The sequence below is a fragment of the Apus apus genome, chromosome 2, assembly GCF_020740795.1.
Source record: "Apus apus isolate bApuApu2 chromosome 2, bApuApu2.pri.cur, whole genome shotgun sequence".
NCBI lineage: Eukaryota > Metazoa > Chordata > Aves > Apodiformes > Apodidae > Apus > Apus apus.
This window is the reverse complement of record NC_067283.1, coordinates 148,273,897-148,298,288: the sequence shown is the minus strand read 5'-3', so window position 1 is coordinate 148,298,288 and position 24,392 is coordinate 148,273,897. Positions and strand designations below refer to the sequence as shown.

Genomic DNA, 24,392 nt, shown 5'->3' with positions numbered 1-24,392 from the left:
ATTCTAGCTTTATAATACAATAGTACAAATTAAACATTTCATTGAAGTAAAAAATAAAAAGTTTCAGAATTCCAAAATATTCACTTTAGTTCTGATTTAGTTAAATGAAAACCTTGGAAGCTTAATATCCCACAAGATGAGAGATTAATGATCCTGTGGTAACAGAGTTGGAACCAGTTTTGGCTACTTTAGAAAAAGATTGCAAAAAACCTGTTTCTCATCACCTGAAGAGGCAGTTAATCACAAACTTACAGATAAACTCAATCTTGATGTCAGTACTTACACATCTTCCCATATAGGAATGCCTTTTTACCAAATTATTCAAGAAAACCCTAGAAGCCCTAGCAAGGTTGTTTAGGTACAAATCTTAACTTCTAAAAGAGGTTTAATGTAAATTTCAAACCAGGCTATCATTCTCATTCCATTCTCACACACTCAAAGACAGTAAAAATTTGAAAATGTAACATTTCCCTACTTGCTACCTACCTCTTCTGCCAATACTAAAATATAATGTTAACTGGCTTTTTTGAAAGCCAGAAGAAATATTCTGTTTTGAGTATAGCAACATTTTCCTTTTTAGAAGGGGAGAGAACCAGTAACAGAAAACACAGACATTGCAGCTGTGCCAGATTATACCACTAGTTTGCCTGCTAGCACTTGAAACAAAATCACATCTGCTGTTTTGGAGAACTCTTCCCCTCCCATAGCAGCTATCCAGAAAGCCCTATTCAAGAGAGCAGGCAGCAATGTCTTTGAATTGCATTGAAGTGTGATAGATCTCCCATTCACTGCCCATATGTACTATGTTTTCTTTCAATGTGTAAGCCAAAAAACTTAACATTCTCAATTAAATTAAAATTTGCTCATTGCAAATTTGACTACTGCGAATAACTCCAGTCAGCTTAAGGCCATATAGCAAAAGGATGGAGTATGTTCCATTCAGTGTTCACCTAAAAAGGATAAAGTATATTGACTTGTATAATTCTTCCTTCCTTGCTATCTCGCTAATACAGAAAAGCAGTAATAATCACTACTGTCTTCCTAGGCATTCTTTTGAGAGCAAAGACTTCATTAAAAAGAGTCAAAGTGACTTAAAGAACTTTCTGCCCTGCCTCTTGAATTTAAGGCAAAAAATAAATATTAAAAGGACACAAAGCTGAAACTTCTTAGCAATAATACGGTAGCTAATGAGAAAAAGCATTTTGGGAAAAACAAAATTATACTATCATTAAGTTTTATTGCCAAGTAGTCACACTACATTTCATTGGCACACATTAAAAAAAAACATTCTTAATAATTGGTACTTAGCAGTTTTTGCCACTAATCAGCACTTACCTGTTACCTGGGGTACATATGGAACTGACAATCTTTCCACACTGTATCCACTGCCTCCTAAGGATTCTGCAATCTTGTTTGTCAGGAAAAATAAATTTTTTTCATGCTTCTCCAAGGACTTTGGAAGACTGTAAAAATTTATATTTTAAGTTATTATCTACCAATAAAGACTTGTTCACTAAGTAAAATATTTTTATAATATCTGTAAGCAAAAAGGGTCAATAGTAATGATTTGATAGAAATAAAACTTGCTCAGTTTTTTAGGAATGAGTATATAAAATGTGTCAATTGAACACCTCTGCAATGTTTTAAATTAACTTAACACTTCTTGGTTATTTAAATTACATTCCTCATCTATGTACTTCACTGTTCATTATTTCACATTCTAGATCTACTTACTTGGATTTGTCTTTGAAAATTGTTTCTGGTAGAAAATAGGATGCTTCTAGACTTCTAGTTTCAATTACCTGAAAAAAACCAAACAGAACAAATATAGTAGTTGCATAGCTATTTTCTTCAATGACTACATTGTTTAAAGAGGTTCTACTGTAGCAGACTACCAATCCTTCAGCAACATCCACTTCAGCCCAAATGAGGCCTTTAGAATTTCTTTTCACCAGAGAAAGAGACCGTGGCACTCAGCCTTTAGACTTAAAACCTCATGGTCTTGTCCATGTCAGTACTGTTTTACCAAAGCCAGTGAAGACTGTAAAGTCTTATAACAGATGGGGATTTAGCCCATTACATATGGTACCATAAACAGCATAAAGATGCTGTACCTTGAGAGAAGAGTATTCTGTGAGTCAGAAAGAACACAAAGAGTAATGTTGGTGGACACAAATACACCACAAGCAATTACGTGACAGAAATTATTTATCCATTTTAAAGTAGAATATGTACTGTTTTAAATGACTTAAATTAATCAATTATGTGTTACCTTGCTGACATGCTGACAAAAGGCAGGAACTGCAATCATCTGACTCAGAAAGTTTAGATATGCTGCAACCAGTGCCATGACACCACAACGATTAAACATTGGTAGATTATCCTCATTGATGATGGCAATGTCCTGAAACATAAAGGACAGCACTATACTCTCCAAAGTTAACAGGCTGTTCTGAATATATGGAAGTCAAAATTATTATTAGCAGCACTAGCTGACATATGATAACTGTCTGGTATTACTTAGCATTTAACACTTCTCATCTTAAAATCTTAGTCTTCTATCTCACTCCTGAATTCAGTATATATTGATGTGAAGTTAGCATGAAAGATTCAAATCTTATGAAGAGAAGTAAGTCTACTCAATTAAAAATTTGTTTCTCAGAAAGAAAGTAGAGGTTAATGACTAGTAGTCTCTCATCCTTACCTCCTGCTGATCTTAACTTTTTTCAGGAAAATTAGAAACAGAAGATTGGTAATAAAAATCAGTCTTGTGAATCACAGATACAGTACCGTAAAGGGAATTATTTAATGCATTTCGGTGTTTATTTAGATTGTATTATTTTTGTCCTAATAAAACACATAATGACTTTTTAATCAAGTAAGGATTTGGTTCAGTGACATATTTTAAAATTAAGGATGCAATCTGCATTTCAGAGCTTTCATAATGTGTAGTAGGGAATAAGACTCATGACAAAGACCAAACTGAGAACACAAGACATGGCATCATCAAATTTCCGTACACATGCTTAACACTATTTTTTTTGAATGCTTAAACTTCAACACAGATAGACCTACTCAAGTAAGATTAAACAGCCAACAGTGACAAATGTTTCCAACCAACCAGTTAATCATAAGCTTTCTTCCAAGGTGGGGGCCTAACATGTATTTTATATGGAAAACTGAGGCAAGATCACAGGTTGTATGAATACCTTATCAAACTGCTAATGAATATGATAGTGATTCTAGGGACTGTTTAAAAAAATTTCAACAACTGCTATATTTCCTGAAGAAAATATGCTGTAGAAGTTTGTAACAGATCTGATGAGTTTAAGCTTCACCATCAGTGCTATGTACGAAGTGCAATTCCTTGATGGGTGGATCAAATCAGATTGAATGATGAGTCTGCGTGATTTCCAAGTTGAAGAATATGCAAACAAAAGTGGTTAGTTATCCAGATCTCCAAGTACAGATATAAATTGTCCATCAGTGAACTCAACACTGATTCAGACTCGTACCTGCAAAGCTATAGCTAATCGAATGAGGTCAATAACCACTTCTTCATTAGCTAGTTCAATTGTGGTAAGAGCTAGGGATGTAAATAGCAGCTCAAAATTCTTTTGAACGTTGTCTTCTTCTTTACAGCCCAAGTAGATGTGTCTGTACAACTGCTGACCATGCTAGAAAAGACAAAATAGGGAAAAAAGCACTATTAAAATCACAGAGTAATTTAGAAAGAATACTTTAAGGTACTCTAGTCCAGCTCCCTTCTCTAAGCACAGCAAGCTTTGATGTTAAGATGATTACAGATAGGGAATTTTAAAACAAACAAACATAAAATACATGTATACACACACATACACAAATGAATACATGATTAATCAAGAAAACGACCAATTTACTAACTTAACAGCAGCTTCCTTATTTATAAAGTACTGTTTTATTTTATGGAGAAGTGTACAGATAGGGAAAATGATACTGAGAATTGGACATGATTGCTGCATCGTGTGTCAGAATTCATCTCCTATTGAAATATTCAGAAAAAAATTTGCCCATTTATGAAAAGGAGAAAATAAAAGGTAGATCTTGAAACAGCCTCAAGAACATCCATGTAACTGAGGAGCTTCAAGGGTTATTCTTGTGAAGACATTAAATTTGTTCACTAAACAAGCCTACTTGAATAACAAACTGAGAAAAAATTCTCCTAGAGGGTGTTTCAGAAGATGAATAGGGCTGATTTACCACTGTGCACAGGGAGGCTCTAGCAAAGAACAGAGTATCTAATGAAAGACCCTCAACTTCAAAAGTGACTTTTCTTTCCCTGTAATGCTGCTTAACCAAATCTTTGTAAACGAAACTATTGTTTCAACACAAGCAAAAATGAAAACACAGAAAGGAAGGTTAAGAAGCAGGTTTTGTATGCAACACATGACCCATTACCACCCCAGCATCCTTAATCTTGCAAGATACAGGTCTGTATCAGCTGACACAGTTAGTTTCCAAGATTCAAGGCCTCATGCTTTAACTCTGGAAGTACTAGTTCATTTTTAGAAGGAGAAAGAAAACTGATTTTTAATACCTGTTTTTCAAGCAGGACATTAACTTAAGAAATAAAAGATTTTTTTTTATTACTTCTAAAATCAAATCTGTAGTTATTCAAATATACAGGTTATTTAGAAAAGAGGGACAAGGTGTCAGTAAAGCACAAAAGCTATTATGAAATAAGCACAGTAAAGATTAGCTCCTTAAAAACACAGTACAATTGGAAGACTAAAGTAATGAAACTACTTATCCCACTGATAAAGAATTTCACTTTAATACAAAAATTAATTATTATGTGGATTTTCTTGACATTTAATATCTTTCTAGAGGACTGCAAAATGCAAGAAGTTCAACATTTCTCTTTTTAAGAAAGGACAGAAATAAACCTCCTGGCTTTAAGAAGGTGGACTAAGATGAAAAGCTTTGTGTCTATGTTGGGTTTAATTCCACCTAATTTTAGGTACTGAAACTCCAAAGGATGATACACAACTGCCTTAGGTTCCTCATCTAACATCAACAAGCCTAGACAGTAATTCAGAACTTGATGGACTTCTGGAGGGGCTTTCACCCCTCTCTGTTATCATGCAAGGTATCTGGGAAGAGCAGGCTGTTAACATGTCCATCTAAATGAGGAAGTGACATTAGGTTTATGATACGTGCCTGAAACAGTATCACATGGGTAATTATTGAATGACTTCACTCTGCAAGGTTAATACATTTTTTTGGAAGACTCAATAATATTTTGTTGACCTGCTAAGAGTCCCTTTTCCTCTCCTACTCTATTTTTCAAAAGACAACGTTAACCATTCAAACATTTGGTTTGACAATTACCATTTCCACCTAGCAAAATAAGTAAAGACAATTTATCCACACTGTTTTAAATCTGAGACATTGATGAATTAACATTTAATTAACTTTTTACAAAGACACATTACTGATCATGGCCGATGCTGGAGTATTCTTTATGTTTGTATTATTCCAGTATTAATCAAAACAGATGTAAATACACTGGAAGGAGTATCAACTGTACCAGCTTAGCAAGAACATTTATCTTGCAATGTTACTTCAAAGCTGCAAAACTCTATTTTGCATATTATTACAGAGATAAACTACAGTCAGGAATGACAGAGCCCACTAATTTTTCCCCATATAAAACCCAAGGTATTTATTGAAAAGAAGTAATGTGACTCCACACAAGCATCACCTAAAAAACTATCTAAACAGTTCTTTAGAACGAAACATAATCGGAAGTCAACTGGAACAATGTCTGGTAAACACAATCTTTTAAGGAAGTGCTTTTTTCAGAATCATGGCTTAGATATACAGTGTTCTAATTTCATGCATGCAAGGATTTTCACTGAAGACATAAATGAAAATCTGATTCCATAGAACGACCTCTCAAGTAACTAAGCACCTCAATGCTGAAATCACTGTGATTTGAATTCAGATGACTCAATACTAATCTTCACAATGTGTAGCAAAAACACAGTTGTAGAAGAAAAGCAAAGCAACTGGTTCGGTTACTTTATCTTCCCTTTAGGCACAAAAGTTAACTTTTTAATCTATTACCTTTTTCATGAAGCTCACATCTTGCCTTGAAATTTTGTCCCGTTTTATCTTTAGATCAGAAACATCAGGTATTATTCTGCAAAGGGAACAAAAATGGCATTTAAGCAAAAAGAAGTTGAAAGGGAAGAGGATGTGAAACACATGAACTACTCAAACAAATCTTGAGGCAATTTCCATTTTATTTTAATTTTAATTTTCTCTCTGCTTAACAATTCAAATCTTAGTTGAAGAGGGAGAAACATTAACAGAATTATCCCAACTACATTTTTTTTTTCCTCGACATAAAATACTATATTCTGTCTTTCCCAGTTTAATTAGCAGATATATATGGAATGGTCATTTAAGGCATTATGCACTCAGGCCTACCTGTAAAAGCTTTGTTGCATTTATCAATATAGTACATTTCATGGTAGGAAAAACATTTAAAAATCAACTGTAATTATCATTAAAATATTCAAATCACAGAATCACCAAGGATGGAAAAGACCTTTAAAATCATCAAGTCCAGCCTATGGCCAACACCACCACATCAGCCAGACCATGGCACTAAGTGCCACATCCAGCCTTTCTTTGAACACATTCAGGGACGGTGCCTCCACCACTTCCCTGGGAAGTCCATTCCAATGTCTAATCACCCTCTCCATGAGGAAGTACTTTCTAATATCCAACCTAAACCTCCCCTGGAGTAGCTTCAGGCCAGGCCCTCTAGTCTTGTCACTAGTTGCCTGGAAAAAGAGCCCAGCCCGCACCTGACTACAGCCTCCCTTCAGGTAGTTGAAGAGAGTGAGAAGGTCCCCCCTGAGTCTCCTCTTCTCCAGGCTAAACAAGCCCAGCTCCTTCAGCCCAACCCTATAAGACTTTCCCTCTAGTCCTTTCACCAGCCTTGCTGCTCTCCTCTGGACCTGCTCCAGCATCTCAACACCCTTCTTGAAGTGAGGGGCCTAGAACTGTACAAAGTACTTGAGGTGAGGCCTCACCAGTGCTGAGTACTAGAATTTAAAGGAGGCCAAAGCAAAGAAAAAGAATTACCGAATCCCTCTGAGCTTTGCCCTGTTGTCATGCCGGTCGATGAGATTATGCAGTATTTCCAAGACCAGCTGCCTTAGCTCTGAGTCTTCCATGAGGGAAGGAGACAGTAACGGGTCCAGAAACGGGGGAGGAAGTGCGTTAGTTATCGTTGTGGCTTTGTATCCTGAAGTCACCTGTTCATTGGGGGAAGTAAATTAATACGTGTCATTATTGCATTGTAAGAATCACTTGCAGCTGTCACTCACTTTTTAGCTGGTTTGCTTTTGGCACCTAAAAGGTGAATTCAAAAGGAAGCACTGTATTACTTTACAAAATTCCTAACCTCACTGTGAAGTTGGAAAGACCTTGGTACTCATGTTCAAAGAAACTTCTGTCTGTTTTGAAGTGATTCCTTCTATTACCAAAACACTCAAAAGAAAAAATAAAGGTACTGTTTATGATTATTTATTTTTTTTAATGGGCTATGAAAAGTTGCAGGGCATAAACTGAAGATGGCAATAATTCCAATAGAGGGTTTTCCATTTCAGGGTGTGAGCTGCTCATATATGGCTCTGAGTACGTTCATGTGAAGAAAAAACAGAGAAATCAGGGCTTATATGTACATCTTAAACACAGGGGACACAGTCAGGACAGATGACCCCAACTGACTGAAGGGGCATTCCGTACCACATGATGTCGTGCTCAACAACAAAACAGGGGGAGGAGGCAAAGTGTTCCAGGGCTGCTAGTGCTCAGGGACTGGCTGGGCATAACTCTGTTGGTTGTGAGTAATTGCGTTTTGTGGTTTGGGTTTTTATTTTTTGTGGTTTATCACAGAATCATATAATAGTTTGGGCTGGAGGGATCTTTAAAGGTTGCCTAGTACAATCATGCCTGCAATGAGCAGGGACATCTTCAACTAGATCAGATTGCTCAGAGCACTTGGTCTTGTTAAACTTCATAAGGTTCACATGGGCACACTTCTCAAGCTTGTCCAGGTCCCTCTGGATGGCCTCCTGTCCCTCAGGTGTGTCAACTGCACCACCCAATTTGGTGTCTCAGCAGAGAGTGCACTTGATCCCACTACATCATCTATGAAGACATTTAACAGTACTCATCCCAATACAGACCCCTGAAGGACACTACTCATCGCCAGTCTCCATCTGGACATTAAGCCTTTGCCCACTAAACTCTGGATGGGACCATCCAACTGATTCCTCATCCACCAAACAGTCCATCCACCAAAACCATTTCTGTCCAATTTAGAGAGAAGGATGTTGTGGGGGACCATGCCAAAGGCCTCACAGAAGTCCAGACAGATGACATCCATAGCTTTTCCCTTGTCCACTGATGTACTCTCTCCTTCACAGAAGGCCACCAGGTTTGTCAGGCAGGACATGCCCTTGGTGAAGCCATGCTGACTGTTTCAAATCACTTCCCTGTCCCCCATGTGGCTTAGGATAGCTTCTAGGAGGATCTGTTCCATGATCTTTCCAGGTACAAAGTTGAGGCTGACAGGGCAGTAGTTCCCAGGGTCTTCCTTTCTACCCTTCTTGAAAATGGGTGCAATGTTTCCCTTTTTCCAGTCACCAGGGGATTCATCTGACTGCCATGACTCTCCATGACAATATCATGAAAAATGACTTGGAAACTACATCAGCCGGCTCCCTTAGGGCTCTGGGATGCATTTAAGTTCCTCAGGTGGTCACAAAGCTGATCTTCCCTTCCAAGAGGAAGGATCTTGCTCCACCAGTCCCTGCCTTGCAATTTATTGGTTTTTTAATAATTTAGTTTTCTTAGTGTTTTGTTCGATTTTTTTTTTAATACTTACTAAACTGCCTTAATCTCAACCCACTTTTTTCACTTGTACCCTTCTGATTCTCTCCCCAGTCTCACTGGAGAAGACTGAAGAGGTGACTGGGTGGTGCTCTGCTGCCTGCCAGGGCTAAACCCCTTCATGTGAGCAAGTGGAATGCCCACAGCATAACTGAACAGGTTGAAAAGAAAGTGGCTGGCAGAGGAGCATGAGGGCACATTAAGGAATTTAATCAATGACTTTGAAAATGGAAAATTACTAATACCAGAAGAAATAAGGCTGCAAATAGAAGTGCATGCTTTTATTGAAGTGCCAGATTTTAATTGCCTATACAACATTAAACTGTCTGCCTGTGTGTCTGCATGACAACAGACTGATTATGTTATGAACTGTTACTCTTTTGTAAAGAACACACGATGTACAATGTTCAGTGCAGTTCACAAAAGAAGCAGGGTTCAACAGTTTCCACTTCTTTTTTATGTGTGGGACTACACACCTTATATACCACAATAAAAGCATTGATATGAAAACAAATTCCTTCCCACATTTTTACCACAATATTTATCCATGTCTGAGTAGAGTAATTTATTAAAAATCAAAATATTCACTTCCACATCTCTGTGACAAGATGGGATTTTACTTCCATATTGTAAAAGAGGATCCAAAACAATATTTAGTGTAAAAGATGTTAAAATTCTTTACACACAATTTGAATACTTTAAAGCATATTTACAGGCTATGCAGCACCCCAAATAATTAGAATAATTCTCACTGACTTCAATGGAAATTGTTAAAACTGGTGAGATTAATATTGTCAGGAACAGTTCAGGCATAGCTGAGTCTATTTTTAATGAAGACAATGTACAAAATGCCCCCCTGAGGTCCTTTCTAACAGGTTTTCTATCCTTAAATTGCAACTGTGAATGCTCAGCTCTTCTGCAAGCCAGAATCTAGGATTTCATGTTTTGACAAACACAGAAAGGTTTACCTGAACTCTCTTGACACCATACATGAATTTCACGTCAAAGCAGGGATAGAAACTAATTTTGCATTAATGTATTCTGTTGCTTTAGACATGAAATAATTCTTTATCCTATTTCCCCTACTTCAGCCACTAAACAGCTTTCATCTTCTGCAACAAAATAGGCCAGGATTCTAGAGGCAAAAGCCTCCTCTTTGTTACCCACCTCTAATTCCTACCATCAGGATTCATTTCCAGAAATACTCTTTGAAGGTTTACAGTTGAAAAATGTATTTGTGATAAAAAAGTGTACTATACCTTACAAGAAATTTGCAAAATAGTAGGAAGGAAAGGACAAGGGTGCCTGAAGCATTAAGGGCTTGGAGACAAGCATCCATTCCTATTGTTTTAAAAATATTAGCCATTATACTAATTAAAGCCTCTCTGGTGTCAGAAGCAAAAGTGATTTCACTTTGATTGCTAGCACTGCAGGCAGAACTAGTCAACTCAACCTACTCTCTGATGTTCTTTTTGATCTGCAGATCCAATTGTAACTGCTATTCATGAAAGTGCTCTGTGAGATGGAGGAATATTTCTTGAGCTGCTTGCAATGTAAATTTGGAAAACGTTGCCACACTTTTATCCAGTAGAACTACAGATCTTTGCAACATGAAGGTATGTTTCATTTCATAATACAGACTTGTAATACTATACATATATAAAAGCATACATAAAGTGAAACACTGCATGCTTATAAAATACTAAAGAGAACCCAGAAAGCTTACCATAAGTAAAGATCTCAATAGCATGATTTGGATCCTCCTAGTTCCCAAATCTCTACAATTGGAAAAAAGTTGAAAATTAGTTTCTTTGCAGATCTTCAGAATATTCTTCTAACAACTGTGTTTTTGACAAGGGAATACAACAGCCTTGGAAGGGATGCTGGATGACCACAAATATCTCCAAATGAGGTGTAATAACTACATTTTTTTGAAAAAAGGCTTAAAAAACCAAAGTACACACAATGGACAAAAAAATGTAAATTATATACATGAAGCAGATATAAATCTTCATGTTTCATTCAGAAATCACTTTGTATCTGAAATGTTCAACCACTACATGCTTGACTTCATTTTCACAAGCATCAGTTCTCAGAATTTCTTCTGAATTAAAATGTAATCAAGTCTTTTAAGAAACCAGGACACTTTGTTCCAGTCAGACCCCAAAACTTCGAGACTGAAAACAAATTACCTGCAAAATCAGCAAGAAAAACTAAAAGCCCTCAGTTTTCAGATCATGAGAAGGTACACAGAACACAACTTAACCTGTTCTTCATATGTTTTCATTTTTCATCTGCTGGTAATAAAAGAAGTTCAAAACCTATTGGTATACAGTCACATATGCCCTGTTCTTGTAAGATCCTACATGAGAAAAGTGCACGTGGAATAAATTGCTTGATTCAAAGACACTTTTTAGAAAGTACAACAAGGTACAAACTGTTTTGCCCACTGAAGAGCATAAGGAAAGAGAAAGCCTCTTTACAAATGTTAGCCTCTACACAACAGTGAAAACTGCCACCTTCACAGGTGGCAGTATAATTTTGGGTGTATCTGCCTGGCAGCATCATTCAAATGCCTTGTGCAGCAGTGATGACATTTTCAGGTAAGTAATGTAAATCTGTACCAGCAGTCAGAAAGCCTGCTTTATTTAGAATTACATATGTGCATCCCACTAACATACTAGTCAGTTCCATGTTTACAAAGAATCTCATACAGAAAATCATCTAGTTAAAAAACAAATAAAATACCTCACACCAACTGGTAATCCAAATAGAGAATTTCAAATGGATCTATATTTAAAATACCTTCTTAATGAGTCGTAAATGCCTGGCACAGACAGATTCCTATCATACATGGAAGAGTGTCCCACACTGCAGGGAGACAATACTACATGAAAAGCTACCAAGAAGGCAGGAGAAGGACAATGGCTTCCTTCTTAAGCTAGCAGGTGATCAGATATGCATGGTGACCCATGTATACCTAGAAAGAATAGCTGCAACCTTTCAATGACTCCCCATAATGAGGAAAAGCAGTCCTTAAACATAATCACTCATGTTACAGGGAAAAACATTACTTTAAGTGCATGGCAGCTTTTTAATCATGGGTTTATTACAGGATTCTGCTCACTTACAGCTAAATAAAAGGGAAAATCTAAGCCTAAACAAATTTACTGGCATTTCTGCAGTTTATTTCCTAATGTGAAACCTTGTACAGAACGAAGAAAAAAAACAAAAAAAAATTGTAAATTATGCAGCCATCTGAAAAAATGTAGTCACAGCTCTATTTCCTTCATTTACAAAACATCTTGGAGTTTTGGAGTTTATGGAAGTTATGGAATTAACCAAAATTAAGTAAATAATTTCAGAAACTTTTATACAGATATGGAGAAAAGAAATGTTTTAGTGGAAAATGAGTTGCATTCCAATAAAATATTTTCTATCACTAAAGTGTCTGGAGACTGATTTCATGCTGCTGACACTGTGCTTGCCTTGATTCTGCACAGGATTTAATACAGTCCCTAATGAGTGATATTCTGCATCTCACTTTTCTTAATTTTTTTCACTTCTTGATTTACTAGGATTCTAAAAACTAATTTTTTTAATTAGAAATTTAAAAATGTAGGCTATACAAACCCGAGGTGACTGGTATCAAGTGATTGTGAAGTTGTCCCAAAAACAGGTACTTTTCCCATAATAAACATCATAATCTCTGACCTCTGGTAATCTGGGAGATTGCTTCCAAAAAATCCTGAATAAAACCAGAATGAAATTAGAATGATGGAGTCTTATAAGTGCTAGAAATACATTTACAAGGTCAAATACTTTTACAAGCACTTTTACAAGGTCAAAATACAATGATTGTTTCAGGGCATAATACTTACAGGTTCATTTCTATTGAATGGCTTTACAGAGTCTTTTCATGACACTTTCTTCTTTGAATCCTAAAACTTACCAAGGAGGTGAGTAGGTTGAGGAGTATCAGGGGGTCTGAGAGAGAGACAGACTACTGGGATTGCACCTACCATCCCTGGGACAGACCTGTCAGGCTGACAGGACATATGATATGGAGAATTCTCTATCCTTTCCTCACCCATCAAAACACAGTGACTTAAGGGAAAGGGACCAATGGTAACAAGTTCCTGCCTGGCACAGCAAGGGCATCTCCTGTGACTGGCATAATGGGTAGAAGGCTCTGCAAGTGGAACTGAATCATAACAAGGACAATGGTTCATTTAGCTTGGAGTTTTTGCTGAGCTTAACATCAAACCTGCTTCCACAAAGAAAAAAAAGGTGGGTCCTATACCTTCTTGGTGCAGGTAGGAGCTGACTAAGAGAGGTGTCCTCCTAGATTTGTCGTTTGTAAACAGAGAGGGATGGATAAAGTGGTGACTGGTGACTGATGGCTGCCTTGATCACAGTGAATCAGGAGAAAAACTGCCCTGGATATGGGGAGAGCAGATTTCAGACTGCCAAAGGAAATAGTAAGTAAGATGCCCTGGGAATCTGCTTTTGGAGGTATTGGAGCCCATTAACATTCACTGCTTTTTAAGAGCCATCTCTTTGGAGTGCCGGAGCAAGCAAGTATGGGGAGTCAAGCAAGCAGGGCAGAAAGTCACCCTGGCTGAACAGGGATCTTCTAGAACTCGGGCAGAAAAGGAAAGTGGACATTGCAAGCAAGGACAGGCAGAATAGGAGGACTACAGAGATGCTGTTCAATATTGTAGGGAGAAAAGCTTGATTAGAGTTCAAGCTGGCCAGCACTGTGAAGGTCACAAAAGGAGCTTTTTAAAATACATCAATAGCAGAAAAAGGATCAGAAATAACACTGGTACATTTCTTGACAAGGTCAGTCTCCTCACAAGTAGGGACTCAGACAAAGCAGAGATGTTCACTGCCTTTTTCACCTCTGTCTTCAACACTGGCAGTGGGCCCTGGGACCCCTGGAATGCAGTGCTGGAGGATCATGACTGTGCAGATGATAAACTCCCAGTCAACTCTGACCTTGTACAAGACCTGCTGCTCCAGCTAGATGCACCTAAGTCTATAGGCCCAATTCATCCCTGGGTAGTGACAGCGTCAGGTGATGTCATCGCAGTACCACTATTATTTTTGGACAGTCTTGGGAGTCTGGAGAGGTCCCAGTTGACTGGAAGCTGGCAAATGTCCCAGTTTTCAAGAAGGGCAAGAAGGAAGACCCTGGTAATTACAGGTTTGTCACTCTCACTTCAGAGCCAGGTAAAATTATGGAGAAGGTTATTCTGGGAGTTACTGAAAAATATTTGAGAGACAAAACAGTCATTGGTCACAGGCAGCACGGGCTCATGAAGGAAAATTCCTGTTTAATTTCCTTTTATGACAGGCTCACTCATCTAGTTGACCAAGGGAAGTCAGTATATGTGGTGGTTTTGGATTTTAGCAAAGAAAGAGCAATTGCTGGATTGTCCACCTGGCATGGGGTAATCCTGCTTATACATAGAAAATGGGGGGTCGAGAGGCTGGAGCAGCCTCGTGGAAAGTGACCTGAGGGGCTGAGATAACGGCAAGTCGAATACGAGTCAACAGGGTGCCCTGGAAGCCAAAAGGGCCAACAATGTCCCACGGTGCATCAAGCACAGCATCTCTAGCTGGTCAAGGGAGGTGACAGTTCCACTCTACATCACTCTGCTGTGGCCCCACCTTGAGTACAGTGTGTAGTTTTGGGTGCCTCAATTTAAGAAGGACTGATTACAGTGTTTCTAGAGGAGGGTGACCAAGACGGTGAAAGGCCTCAAGGACAGGATGTGGGTGGAATGGCTGATGTCACTCGGTTTGTTCATCTTGGAGAAGGTTGATGGGTGACTTCATTCGATGACTTCGTCAAGAGGGCAGCAGAATGAGAGGTGCTGATCTCTCTATGATGACCAGTGACAGGACACAAGGAAATGGAATGAAGCTTCGCGGAGAGAAGTTCAGACTGTACATTAGGACCACTGAGAGTGTGGTCAGTCACTGCAACTGGGTCCCCTGGGTCATGGCACTAAGCCTGTCAAGAGTGTCTGGATGATGCTCTTGGTCATATGGTTTTGCTTTAGGTAATCCTGCAGGGAGCAGGGAGTTGGACAGGATGATCCTTATGGGTCCCTTCCAACTTGAGATACTCTATTCTATTGCTGTGCAATAGTATAAATGTAACTCTAATGAAAGAAGCTTTAGTTAAAAAGGTTGGGTTGTGATTTATCAGGACATTTTTGGGGGGAGGGGTTAACATTTTAATTTAGGGTTTTAAGGTAATGGTGAAAATTAATCTACTATATATTTGCTACTGCTCTAGAAACCTTCAAAGCATAAGCAAAGGTACAGATTAGTGAACAACGTTCAAGTTACACTCTCCCTTTTCTTTAAGTAAAGGAAAACACATCACAAACACACTGCAGTATATAATACCACTACCGTAAATAAAAAATCTGAAAAAAGGGGAGAGGCTATTTTAATGAAGTAATTTACAGAAATTGTTGCAAAATTTCAGTAATTCAGTTAAGTTGTGGCAGAATAACTGGTCATTAGGTGTCATTGCTGCCACTAAGCTTAATTTTGGTTTCTTTTAAATTTTCAAGTAGCACCTACTAAAATATATTACTGTATATGATTGCATGCAATATGATTTTCATAAGAGGACTAATATTAATTTTCTACCAAAGATATAGAATGATGACTATCTTTCCAAAAGCCATATAAGAGCCAAGAAATGTATTATAAGTTCACCAGCATTTTTAATTTTCATTGAGTTTCTTGGCTACCTTCTCAGTTAAGAATTAAAAGAAGAGTCTTTCAGAAGTCAAATATGTAAAGTGAGCCTGAGACCTGGAAACAAATACAGAGGCAGCACACTTGCCATTTTTCCTTTTTGATTCTAGACTTTTTAATACCATCTCATTTAGCGAACCTGTGTTACTGTCACTACTCACCAATTGTTTGAATAATAGCATTCTGGACAATCCTCTCATCACTCTCCTTGGAGCTTGTGCTGAAAGTTCCACTTCCTGCCGAGCTGCGTCTGTCACTCAGCTCAAAGTCAACACTGATGCGCAAGTGCTTCAACAAGGTATTAAAAACCTCCAGAACTGTCGGGCCTGAAAACAACACATAACAATGATTGCATCTGTCATGGGAAAGATGCCTTAAGAAAATGAAAGCTAGCCTTTACTGATCCCCTCTCAGGAGAAATCAGATTAAACTGAAAAGAACAAATGAAATACACTGGGAGGAGGATATGGCCTAGGGAAAAAACGTCTGAAATGTACCTACAGCCTGATATTTTAGAAATTATTTTGGATTCAGGAAATGCAGTCAGGTATATATGTGTAATCCATTGCTATCAAGTTGTAACAGGGTCTGGCTGGGATGGAGTTAACTTTCTTCTTAGCAGACCTGGTGCTACTGTGCTTTGGATTTGTGACCAAAATAATGCTGACAACACACCAGTGTTTTGGCTGCTACTGAACAGTGTTTGCAAGGACCAAGACTTTTTCTGTTTCCCACCCCGTCCCCATGGAGAATAAGCTGGGGTGTGCATGAAACTGAGAGCAGAGACAGAAGAGGACATCTGACCCAAACTGACCCAAGGGATATATTCCATGTCATATAATGTCATGCTCAGCAATAAAAGCTCAAGGAAAGGAGGAAAAAGGGGGGGACATTTGAATGGCATTTGTCTGCATAAGCAACAGCTAGACATGCTGAGACCCTGCCTTCCAGGAAGCAGCTAAACATCTGCCTGTCAATGGGGATGTACTGAATAAATTCCTTTGCTTTCCTTGTGCACGCAGATTTTGCTTCACCTATTAAACTGTCATTATCTTGATCCATGAGACTTCTTATTTTCTTTCTACCTTCTCACTGTTCTATGGGTAAAGGGTAGTGAGCAAATGGAAAGCTGTCCAGCAGTAAGGGACCTGGGGGTTCTGATTGACAGGCAGCTGAGTATGAGCCAGCAGTGTGCCCAGGTAGCCAAGAAGGCAAATGCCAACCTGGCCTGTATCAGAAATAGTGTGGCAAGCAGGACCAAGGAGGTGATTGTCCCTCTGTACTCAGCATTGGTGAGGCCACACCTTGAATACTGTGTCCTGTTTTGGGCACCTCAAGACAGGAAGGATATTGAGGTGCTGGAGCATGTCTGAAGAAGGGCAACGAAGCTGGTGAAGGGCCTTGAGAACAAGTCTTATGAGGAATGGCTGAGGGAACTGGGACTGTTTAATCTTGTGAAAAGGAGCCTGAAGGAAGACCTCATTGCTCTCTACAACTACCTGAAGGGATGTTGTAGAGACATAGGTGCTGGTCTCTTCTCACAAGTAACTGGTGATAGAAAAAGAGGAAATGGCCTCAAGCTGCACTAAGGGAGGTTTAGACTAGACATTAGGAAGAACTTCTTAACTGAAAGGGTTGTCAGACATTGGAACATGCTGCCCAGGGAGGTGGTTGTGTCACCATCCCTGGATGTGTTTTAAAGTCATCTAGATGTGGGGCCTGGGGACATGGCTCAGTGCTGGTCTTGGTAAAGTAGGGTTAATGGTTGGACTCCATGATCGTCAAAGTCTTTTCCAACCTAAGTGATTCTATGATTCTGTGAAAGGAGATGAGTATGTTTAAGTAATTGCAAACTGAGTAAGATTTCAAGCATTTTATCAGCATAAAGAACAAAATCTGATTCAAAATTTCCCCAAAATGCAATGCTTTCATTCTGTCTGAGAACAAAGCAAAAATGGGCATGACCCTTCAAATCCCTCCTTTCACCTGATGTCACTGATTTAGACAACTTACCTATTGATCCTTTAGCTGCTATTGCAACTGCTTCTAAAAGAACCTGAATAATGCCAGCACGAACTCGTGGTGAGTCCCTTTTGCGGAAATCCAGGTGTCCAAGAATTTCTTGTATAACATGATGGGAATATTGTGCCTATTAAAAAGCAATCAGACAGGAAAAAAGCTTCATCTGTGATTTTAATAACAATGAATTTCTACATCATTCAAATAGAGTCATGACCATGTTCCCATTTTGCAACCTTCTCACTAGCAATTTTATCTAAATTTCAATCAATTCATTATTAAATACAGATTTGAAAAACACTACCATGAGAGATGAAAGCACACAGGTCCATTCAGCACAGTATACAAGAGCTTACACTATTAAAATATCCAGAAACACCTACAAAAAAAGAGGCAGCATGAAGTGGTACTTCATTCATCTAACTGGAGGTGAAGGACTTCAGCTGCTCTTAGAAAATGTGCCATGGGTACAAACACTAAAAAAACAGCTTTATTCCACAATCTGGAATTTTATAACTTTATCTTTTGGGTATCTGTGCTTGATGAATCCAAGAATCAGATTTTCAGCATGTTTACAACAGATGATACAGGCTGGCCACTAGTAAAAAACAATTAGCACAACACAGTTCCATGTGAAGTTGGTTTCTTGGGCTGTAAAAGCAATAGAGCTATATTGACACCAAGATGTGACCAACATAAGAGAGAGTCATTTATGAAGCTCAATGTCAGATCCGTGTGGCCATCCTGCTCCTTGCTCTGGAGCTTGCCTAGGGACCTCTGCACTTAGTATCTTTTTTTCAAGCATTAATTAATTGAAAGCAAATCAGAAAACTCCTGATCACCAACCACAATTAATTTACTATTTGAAGAAATTCAGAATAAGGCTTAGGAGTTGTGGTAAGAGATCTTCTGGATTCTTTGATTTCATCTATTATAATTATCACAGTGAAGTGAGCATTTAACCCTGTCTCAAGTGCTCAAAATGTGTTTACAAGGAAAACAAACAGAGGAGAAAACCCTACCTGTATAGAATACATGATGATTTTGAAGCAGGAAACAGCAAACTCATTGGGATCCCATAGTCTATGATGGTCTAAATGTCTGCAACCAAAAAATTGAGGAGTCTAAAATAACGACATTCTCCAGGTACAATAAATGGCAGCTAATGGTTTTCTCAAAATTAATCTCAAAGGGATTATTTTCTTACATAAAGCTTCTAAACAATTACTTATTACCTAGATCAGAAAACTGTGATCACAAAATATTTGTCTATAACAGGAATTCCCAGTATTTAATTTGAGGATTTTAAAGAATCCAGTCATACCAAAGTCATATAGTTAAGAATATACTGTCTCCATATAAACCGTATGCATAAAAATGGCTGTGACACAATATGCTTATTTACATGAAAGAGACACACTGAAGGGAATGGTTATAACACCTTGATAGGACTTTTTTTCTAAATAAGATACACAATTTGTTTTGAATCAGGATATAAAAAACAGTTAAGGCTGAATGTTCTATCCATAACAGAAACTCTTTCATTTTCATAGTGGTTTAATGAATAATATATAGATATAAATGAATAATGTATTTAAACAAAACAGAGCTACCCTTTGTGTATATACTCCTTTACCACTCTGAAGCATTTAAACACTTTCTGCAAGAAATATCAAAAATGCATCAGTTTCTCTTTAAATAGGATAGGAACCACCGCTGAAAAATTTTGTCACAAGCAAAGACAAGAAATTCTGCTTAAGTACAATGCTGAAAGCTATGAATAGAGCACACAAACTTTCCAAAAAGGATATCTGAGTACCTGAGAAAACATGACAAAAATAAATGCATTTTTAAATCTAAAAGATTGATACAAGTAATTTGGGATGCCTTTTAACTGGAATGATTTAGGTAACAGGAAAAACCAAATGCACAAAATCAAAACAAACCCCAAAACCCACAAGTAAAGTTTCCTACAGAAACAGAATTTAGGTCATGTTTCTAAATAGGTATCTCAGCTACAGAGTCACTGCTGGTATGCCCTTTACCTAGAATTATAATAAACATATAAAGATGCTTCAAGTAACAAAAGCATACAGGTAAAAGAAGTCAGGACTACAAACACAGGAGGACTGACTGGAAGCTTTACATTGTCTAGAATCTGGAGGTGTCAATTAACTCACTGCTGCCAGCCTAGTGACCCAGCTGAGTACATAGCTCTCCTTCAAGCTTGATTAAACCAGCTGGCATAAACCTACCCTCTCCTGTGCCCTAAATTATCTTGCAGTCCATTGCAGAGCTTAAAAAAATATCCTTCCATTTTGATGCATTACATCCCTTTAATGGAAATCCTACAGGCAAGAATTTCAGCAATTTTAACAGTATTTGTCTGCCAAGATAACAGCATATTTGCACTACTAAATATTAAACTGGACTACCTGTTGGGGATAGCTGCCATTTTTGCACACACTCCAAGCACACAGGTAATGTTTAATCATGTCTTGGAGTAGAAAGACAAAGTTACCTCTTTAAATCCTTCAAGGCTTAGCGGCTCATAATATATTTATTCATGTCTTCTTTATTCCTAATATCATTCCAGTACAGTTCATCATTTCTTGTACATTATAGCTTATTTTAGCTAAACTATTTTTTTTTTTTTTTGTCTCACCAAATACAAAATCATACTCTTCACTGTTTTCTCCTGACTGGATCTGATCCCTTAATCTTTCAGGGTAGCATGTACTCTCTGTCACCCTTGACAGTTCATCTTTATCTGTCCCAAAGATCCATTCAGGCAGATTGTGGTCAACTATAACTTATATCAAGTTTGTTTTTTTTTTAAAACCTTTCCTCTCAAAGCAAGATGTACAGTTTAAGTTTTCCTGAAAGGCAAAGTATTAGCTGCTTCAAGTAGCTGAACTGACAGGAAGACATCGGGGGAAGATGACAGCCGAGGTTAATGTTTTGTGCAACAGCACAACGGGCAGCATACTTTGTATACTGGAATTTTGCTCTCAATAAAATAATTATTACCACAGAATCAGAGAATGTCTTGGGTTGGAAGGGACTTCTGAAGGTCATCTAGTCCAACACCCTTACCATAAGCAGGAACATCTCACACTAGTGCAGATTGCTCAGAGCCCCATCAAGCTTGACCTTGAATGTCTCCAGGGATGGGGCCTATTCTATAACTAGGTTGTGTATTTTTCTCCTCATAGTGCAGCCAGTGTATTCAATGTAGTTCCTTTCTTGTACAAGACAGTAAATGGTCTTTTCAGCATGGTGCATTTAGTTTAATTACTCAAGTCATATCTTGCCTATTTTTTTTTTTCCCAACCACATTTCTTTTAACAAACTTTGCCCTCCATTAATATCTGCTGCATATCTATGTAGCAAATGTGCACAATTCTCAAATTGAAAGTGCAATGGACTCACTATCTCAAACTTTCACTCTACCAGTTCTGCTTACTCACAAAGTGAAACAGATTAGATGGAGCATTCCCTTTTTGTTTAGGAAAAACAGCTGAGAAATTGCATTTTCTACATCTCTTGCTCCTTCAAAAATATTTATAAACAGATAGGAATTCAAATTTTTTAAGTAGGAAAGCATGAAAAATTTTTAATTAAACACTCAATTTTGCAACGGTTACACTCCTATCAGATTGGTATAATAGGTACAACTGGAGAGGAAGTCATAACAGTCCTTTGCACTTAATGCTTTTAGGAGAAAAAAAAGGGAGCTCCAAGAGTTTTCTCTCCTCAGCAACTACCCCACCATCTTTTTGCATTTCAGTTCTTACTTAACAGTAAGCAACTTGAAAATGGTTTTGGATAGCTTGAAAGCCCTTCAGTGTATGAATGCAATACTCAGTCTTCCTGGGAAGAACAAGGGCATCTAAGAGAAGATTTTCCCATAACAGGAGGCTGTCTTGAAAATCTACAAGGATCAAGCAGCTCTCCTCACTGCCAGAAAAAGCCAGGGTTTGAAAGCAGTATCACTGAGTCTAGAGTTTCCTGCACAGATTTCTCCTGAGAACATGTATACTTTGTAGACACTAGCAGAGGTGAAAGAAGCAGATGTTATAACCATGCTTGTACCTGTTTTCAAATCATATTTTTTAAGGAAGCAACTGGGGCAATGCAGAGAACATTCTGGACTTGATAGTTAATACACCAGCTCTTACTTGTACTGTGTGCAACTGTGCAGAGTGTGCACACTGTGTGAACATCTGCCATTCATTACTTAACGAGCCTATAAGTATATTCCTTACAGAATATCAAAACAGGTATTGGGAAGAAAACTTCAAGAAAGTAGAAATCTTCACTTTTTGTATTAATCTGTGCACAGTATCCCTCTGTGCTACCTGTATTTTACTTGGCTTGTCTCTTCACTGACTGTAACAGTCATGAACAAACAGTTTCACGCTCAAAAGAAAGGCCAGCTGGGGCAACAACCCATCCAAATCATTAGGTAGCACTTCTAAAATGAGTAGAATGGGACACATTGCCCTATAACTATCTTGAAGGTAACAGGCAACAAAGAAGTGAGATCAAAAGAGGGGCAATTTTTTATAGAAATATTTTTTATATTTTTTTATGTTAGTAAAATCCTTTGGGTTGAAAAGAAGGAAGGAACTTAATGCAACATAATTAGAGGATGAAACAGATTTTAAAAAAATAATCTCTGAAGATAAAACCTTCCAGGAATTTCCAACTTACGCAAAAACTGGTCTGACAGCATTATTCATGTTTCCATAGGTTGCTCGTCCCAGTAGCTCCCTGAAACAGTTCTCAGCCAGTACAGCAGGATTCTCCTCTTTCTCTCCTCCTGTAGGAGAGGATGGAGGGCCTATTCTGCTGAAATAAGACAAAAATACATTGATTTGACTACTGATGAATATCCATCTTCCTTACTGTATAAACCCTTGGTTTTACAATGCTCGAGTCACACTCTTGAGTTAGGCAAGAACTGTATCCCAAATATGCATAAAACCAGAATTCTAAATAAAATACTTTATTCTGTGTGGGAGAAGAAGACAGATCCTTTTGCTAAATTTAACAAAAGGAATGCAGTCCTGCCAGTCTGCCTGCTCCCTACAGAGGGACTGTCTTGCAAAAGCCAGCAGGCTAAAACACTGTGGTTCTTACATCAGATAAGGAATAGAGGCAGAAGGAACAGACCATTGTGTTAGCCAAGGTATTGGCCAACGTAGACTCTGGTGCCTGGCCTGGGCAACTTGACTGCAAACTTGATGGCCATGACTTCTGGAACAAGACAAAAATTCTGTGGCCTGGGGTTGTTAGTGATAAGCCAGAACTATGGAAACAATGACACTTGCATCAGGAGCAACACTGGTCCTTTTCCCCTCCCCTCTCTTAATGAATAAGTAATATGAGCCTGTAAAGATACCAGTCAGAAAATTATAATGACCTAGTCCCATCTCGTCTCCAAGTATAAACTAGTCTGAGAATCCTCTGTTTTTTAGAGGAAGGGCACATCAACTATCCAGATAGGTCAGTGGGCCTGAATCCTCTCTTCTCCCCCCATAAGGAGAACTCCTTTTGGTAAGATTTGCACCTCTGACTTTGCTGTATGTTTCATGTTGTCTTTACTATCTTGACCCACATTTATGCAGCCAGCAAATCAATTTGCAGCCAATTTATCAACAGCTATCCAGAACTTGTTATAACCGTTGCACCAGTAAATGATCTTAACTTCACTTTTAAACTGTCTCAGTCTCTGAGGGGGGGCAAAGTGCTTCAGGGAAAATCCTCTTGGTGGGACTCTGAAGCAGCAACTTTGCAAAACTGTCCAAGTCCAATTTTTTATGGGACTCTGAGACAGGTAAACGTTGCCCTTTTTATGTGACATTCTGTTGTAGCAGGACTATCAATCTTTATCTGTTCATACAATACTGCCCACTGGATTAGTAAATATGCATGTGGCAACACCAATGGCTGTTAATATTTATTTGATTTGATAACTTGCATTTTGACAAACTATTACCCATTACTAATGAGTAAAGGCCATGAAACCAAGCAAAAAGTTAGGCAGAATCTTAGTAATTTTGTTCAGACTAATGATCTCATTCACCTGCCCACTACAGAATCCACACTGCGTGGCTGAGTGTTAAATAAGACTCCAACACTTGTGCAGAAACAGATGGCTCCTGAGTTGAAAAAAAAAGTACGACTAAAATAATCAGAACATTACCACCCACACAGCTACCTCTAACTAGATGCTCTAGAAGTTACAGAATCACAGAATTGTTCTGGTTGGAAGACACCTTTAAGATCATCAAGTCCAACACTACCAAGTCCAGCACCTAAACCATGTTCCTAAGCACCACATCTACATGGCTTTTAAACACCGCCAGGGATAGGGATTCAATCACATCCGTGGGCAGCCTATTCCAGTATTTGATAATCCTTCCAGTGAAGAGGTTTATTCTAATATGTAATCTAAAGCTCCCCTGGTGCAATCTGAGGCCATTTCCTCTCTGGTGAGTAATGCACTCAAGATGATCTGCTCCATGACCCTCCCTGGCACTGAGGTCAGACTGACAGGTCTATAGCTCCCTGGATCCTCCCTTGGGCCCTTCCTTATAGATGGGGTAACAGTTGCCAATCTCCAGCCTACT

The 24,392-nt window shown here is 38.3% G+C and overlaps 1 protein-coding gene across 6 annotated transcripts in view; it reads right to left on the bottom strand.

The window, feature by feature from the left end:
• Positions 1-24,392, bottom strand: part of EFR3A (EFR3 homolog A) — an 83,126-nt gene that overhangs the window by 12,754 nt on the left and 45,980 nt on the right. For 4 of the 6 annotated variants that reach the window (XM_051609676.1, XM_051609677.1, XM_051609675.1 and 1 more), the window contains 12 exons: positions 22,471-22,608; positions 18,777-18,855; positions 17,749-17,884; positions 15,897-16,061; positions 12,586-12,700; positions 10,679-10,730; positions 7,138-7,310; positions 6,109-6,184; positions 3,516-3,677; positions 2,273-2,404; positions 1,735-1,802; positions 1,336-1,463 (listed from right to left, as the gene is read on the bottom strand). In XM_051609676.1, the coding sequence (XP_051465636.1) occupies positions 1,336-1,463; positions 1,735-1,802; positions 2,273-2,404; positions 3,516-3,677; positions 6,109-6,184; positions 7,138-7,310; positions 10,679-10,730; positions 12,586-12,700; positions 15,897-16,061; positions 17,749-17,884; positions 18,777-18,855; positions 22,471-22,608 (1,424 nt within the window). The remainder of the gene's footprint in view (positions 1-1,335; positions 1,464-1,734; positions 1,803-2,272; positions 2,405-3,515; positions 3,678-6,108; positions 6,185-7,137; positions 7,311-10,678; positions 10,731-12,585; positions 12,701-15,896; positions 16,062-17,748; positions 17,885-18,776; positions 18,856-22,470; positions 22,609-24,392) is intronic. The other 2 variants (XM_051609678.1, XM_051609674.1) reach the window with 1 other exon arrangement.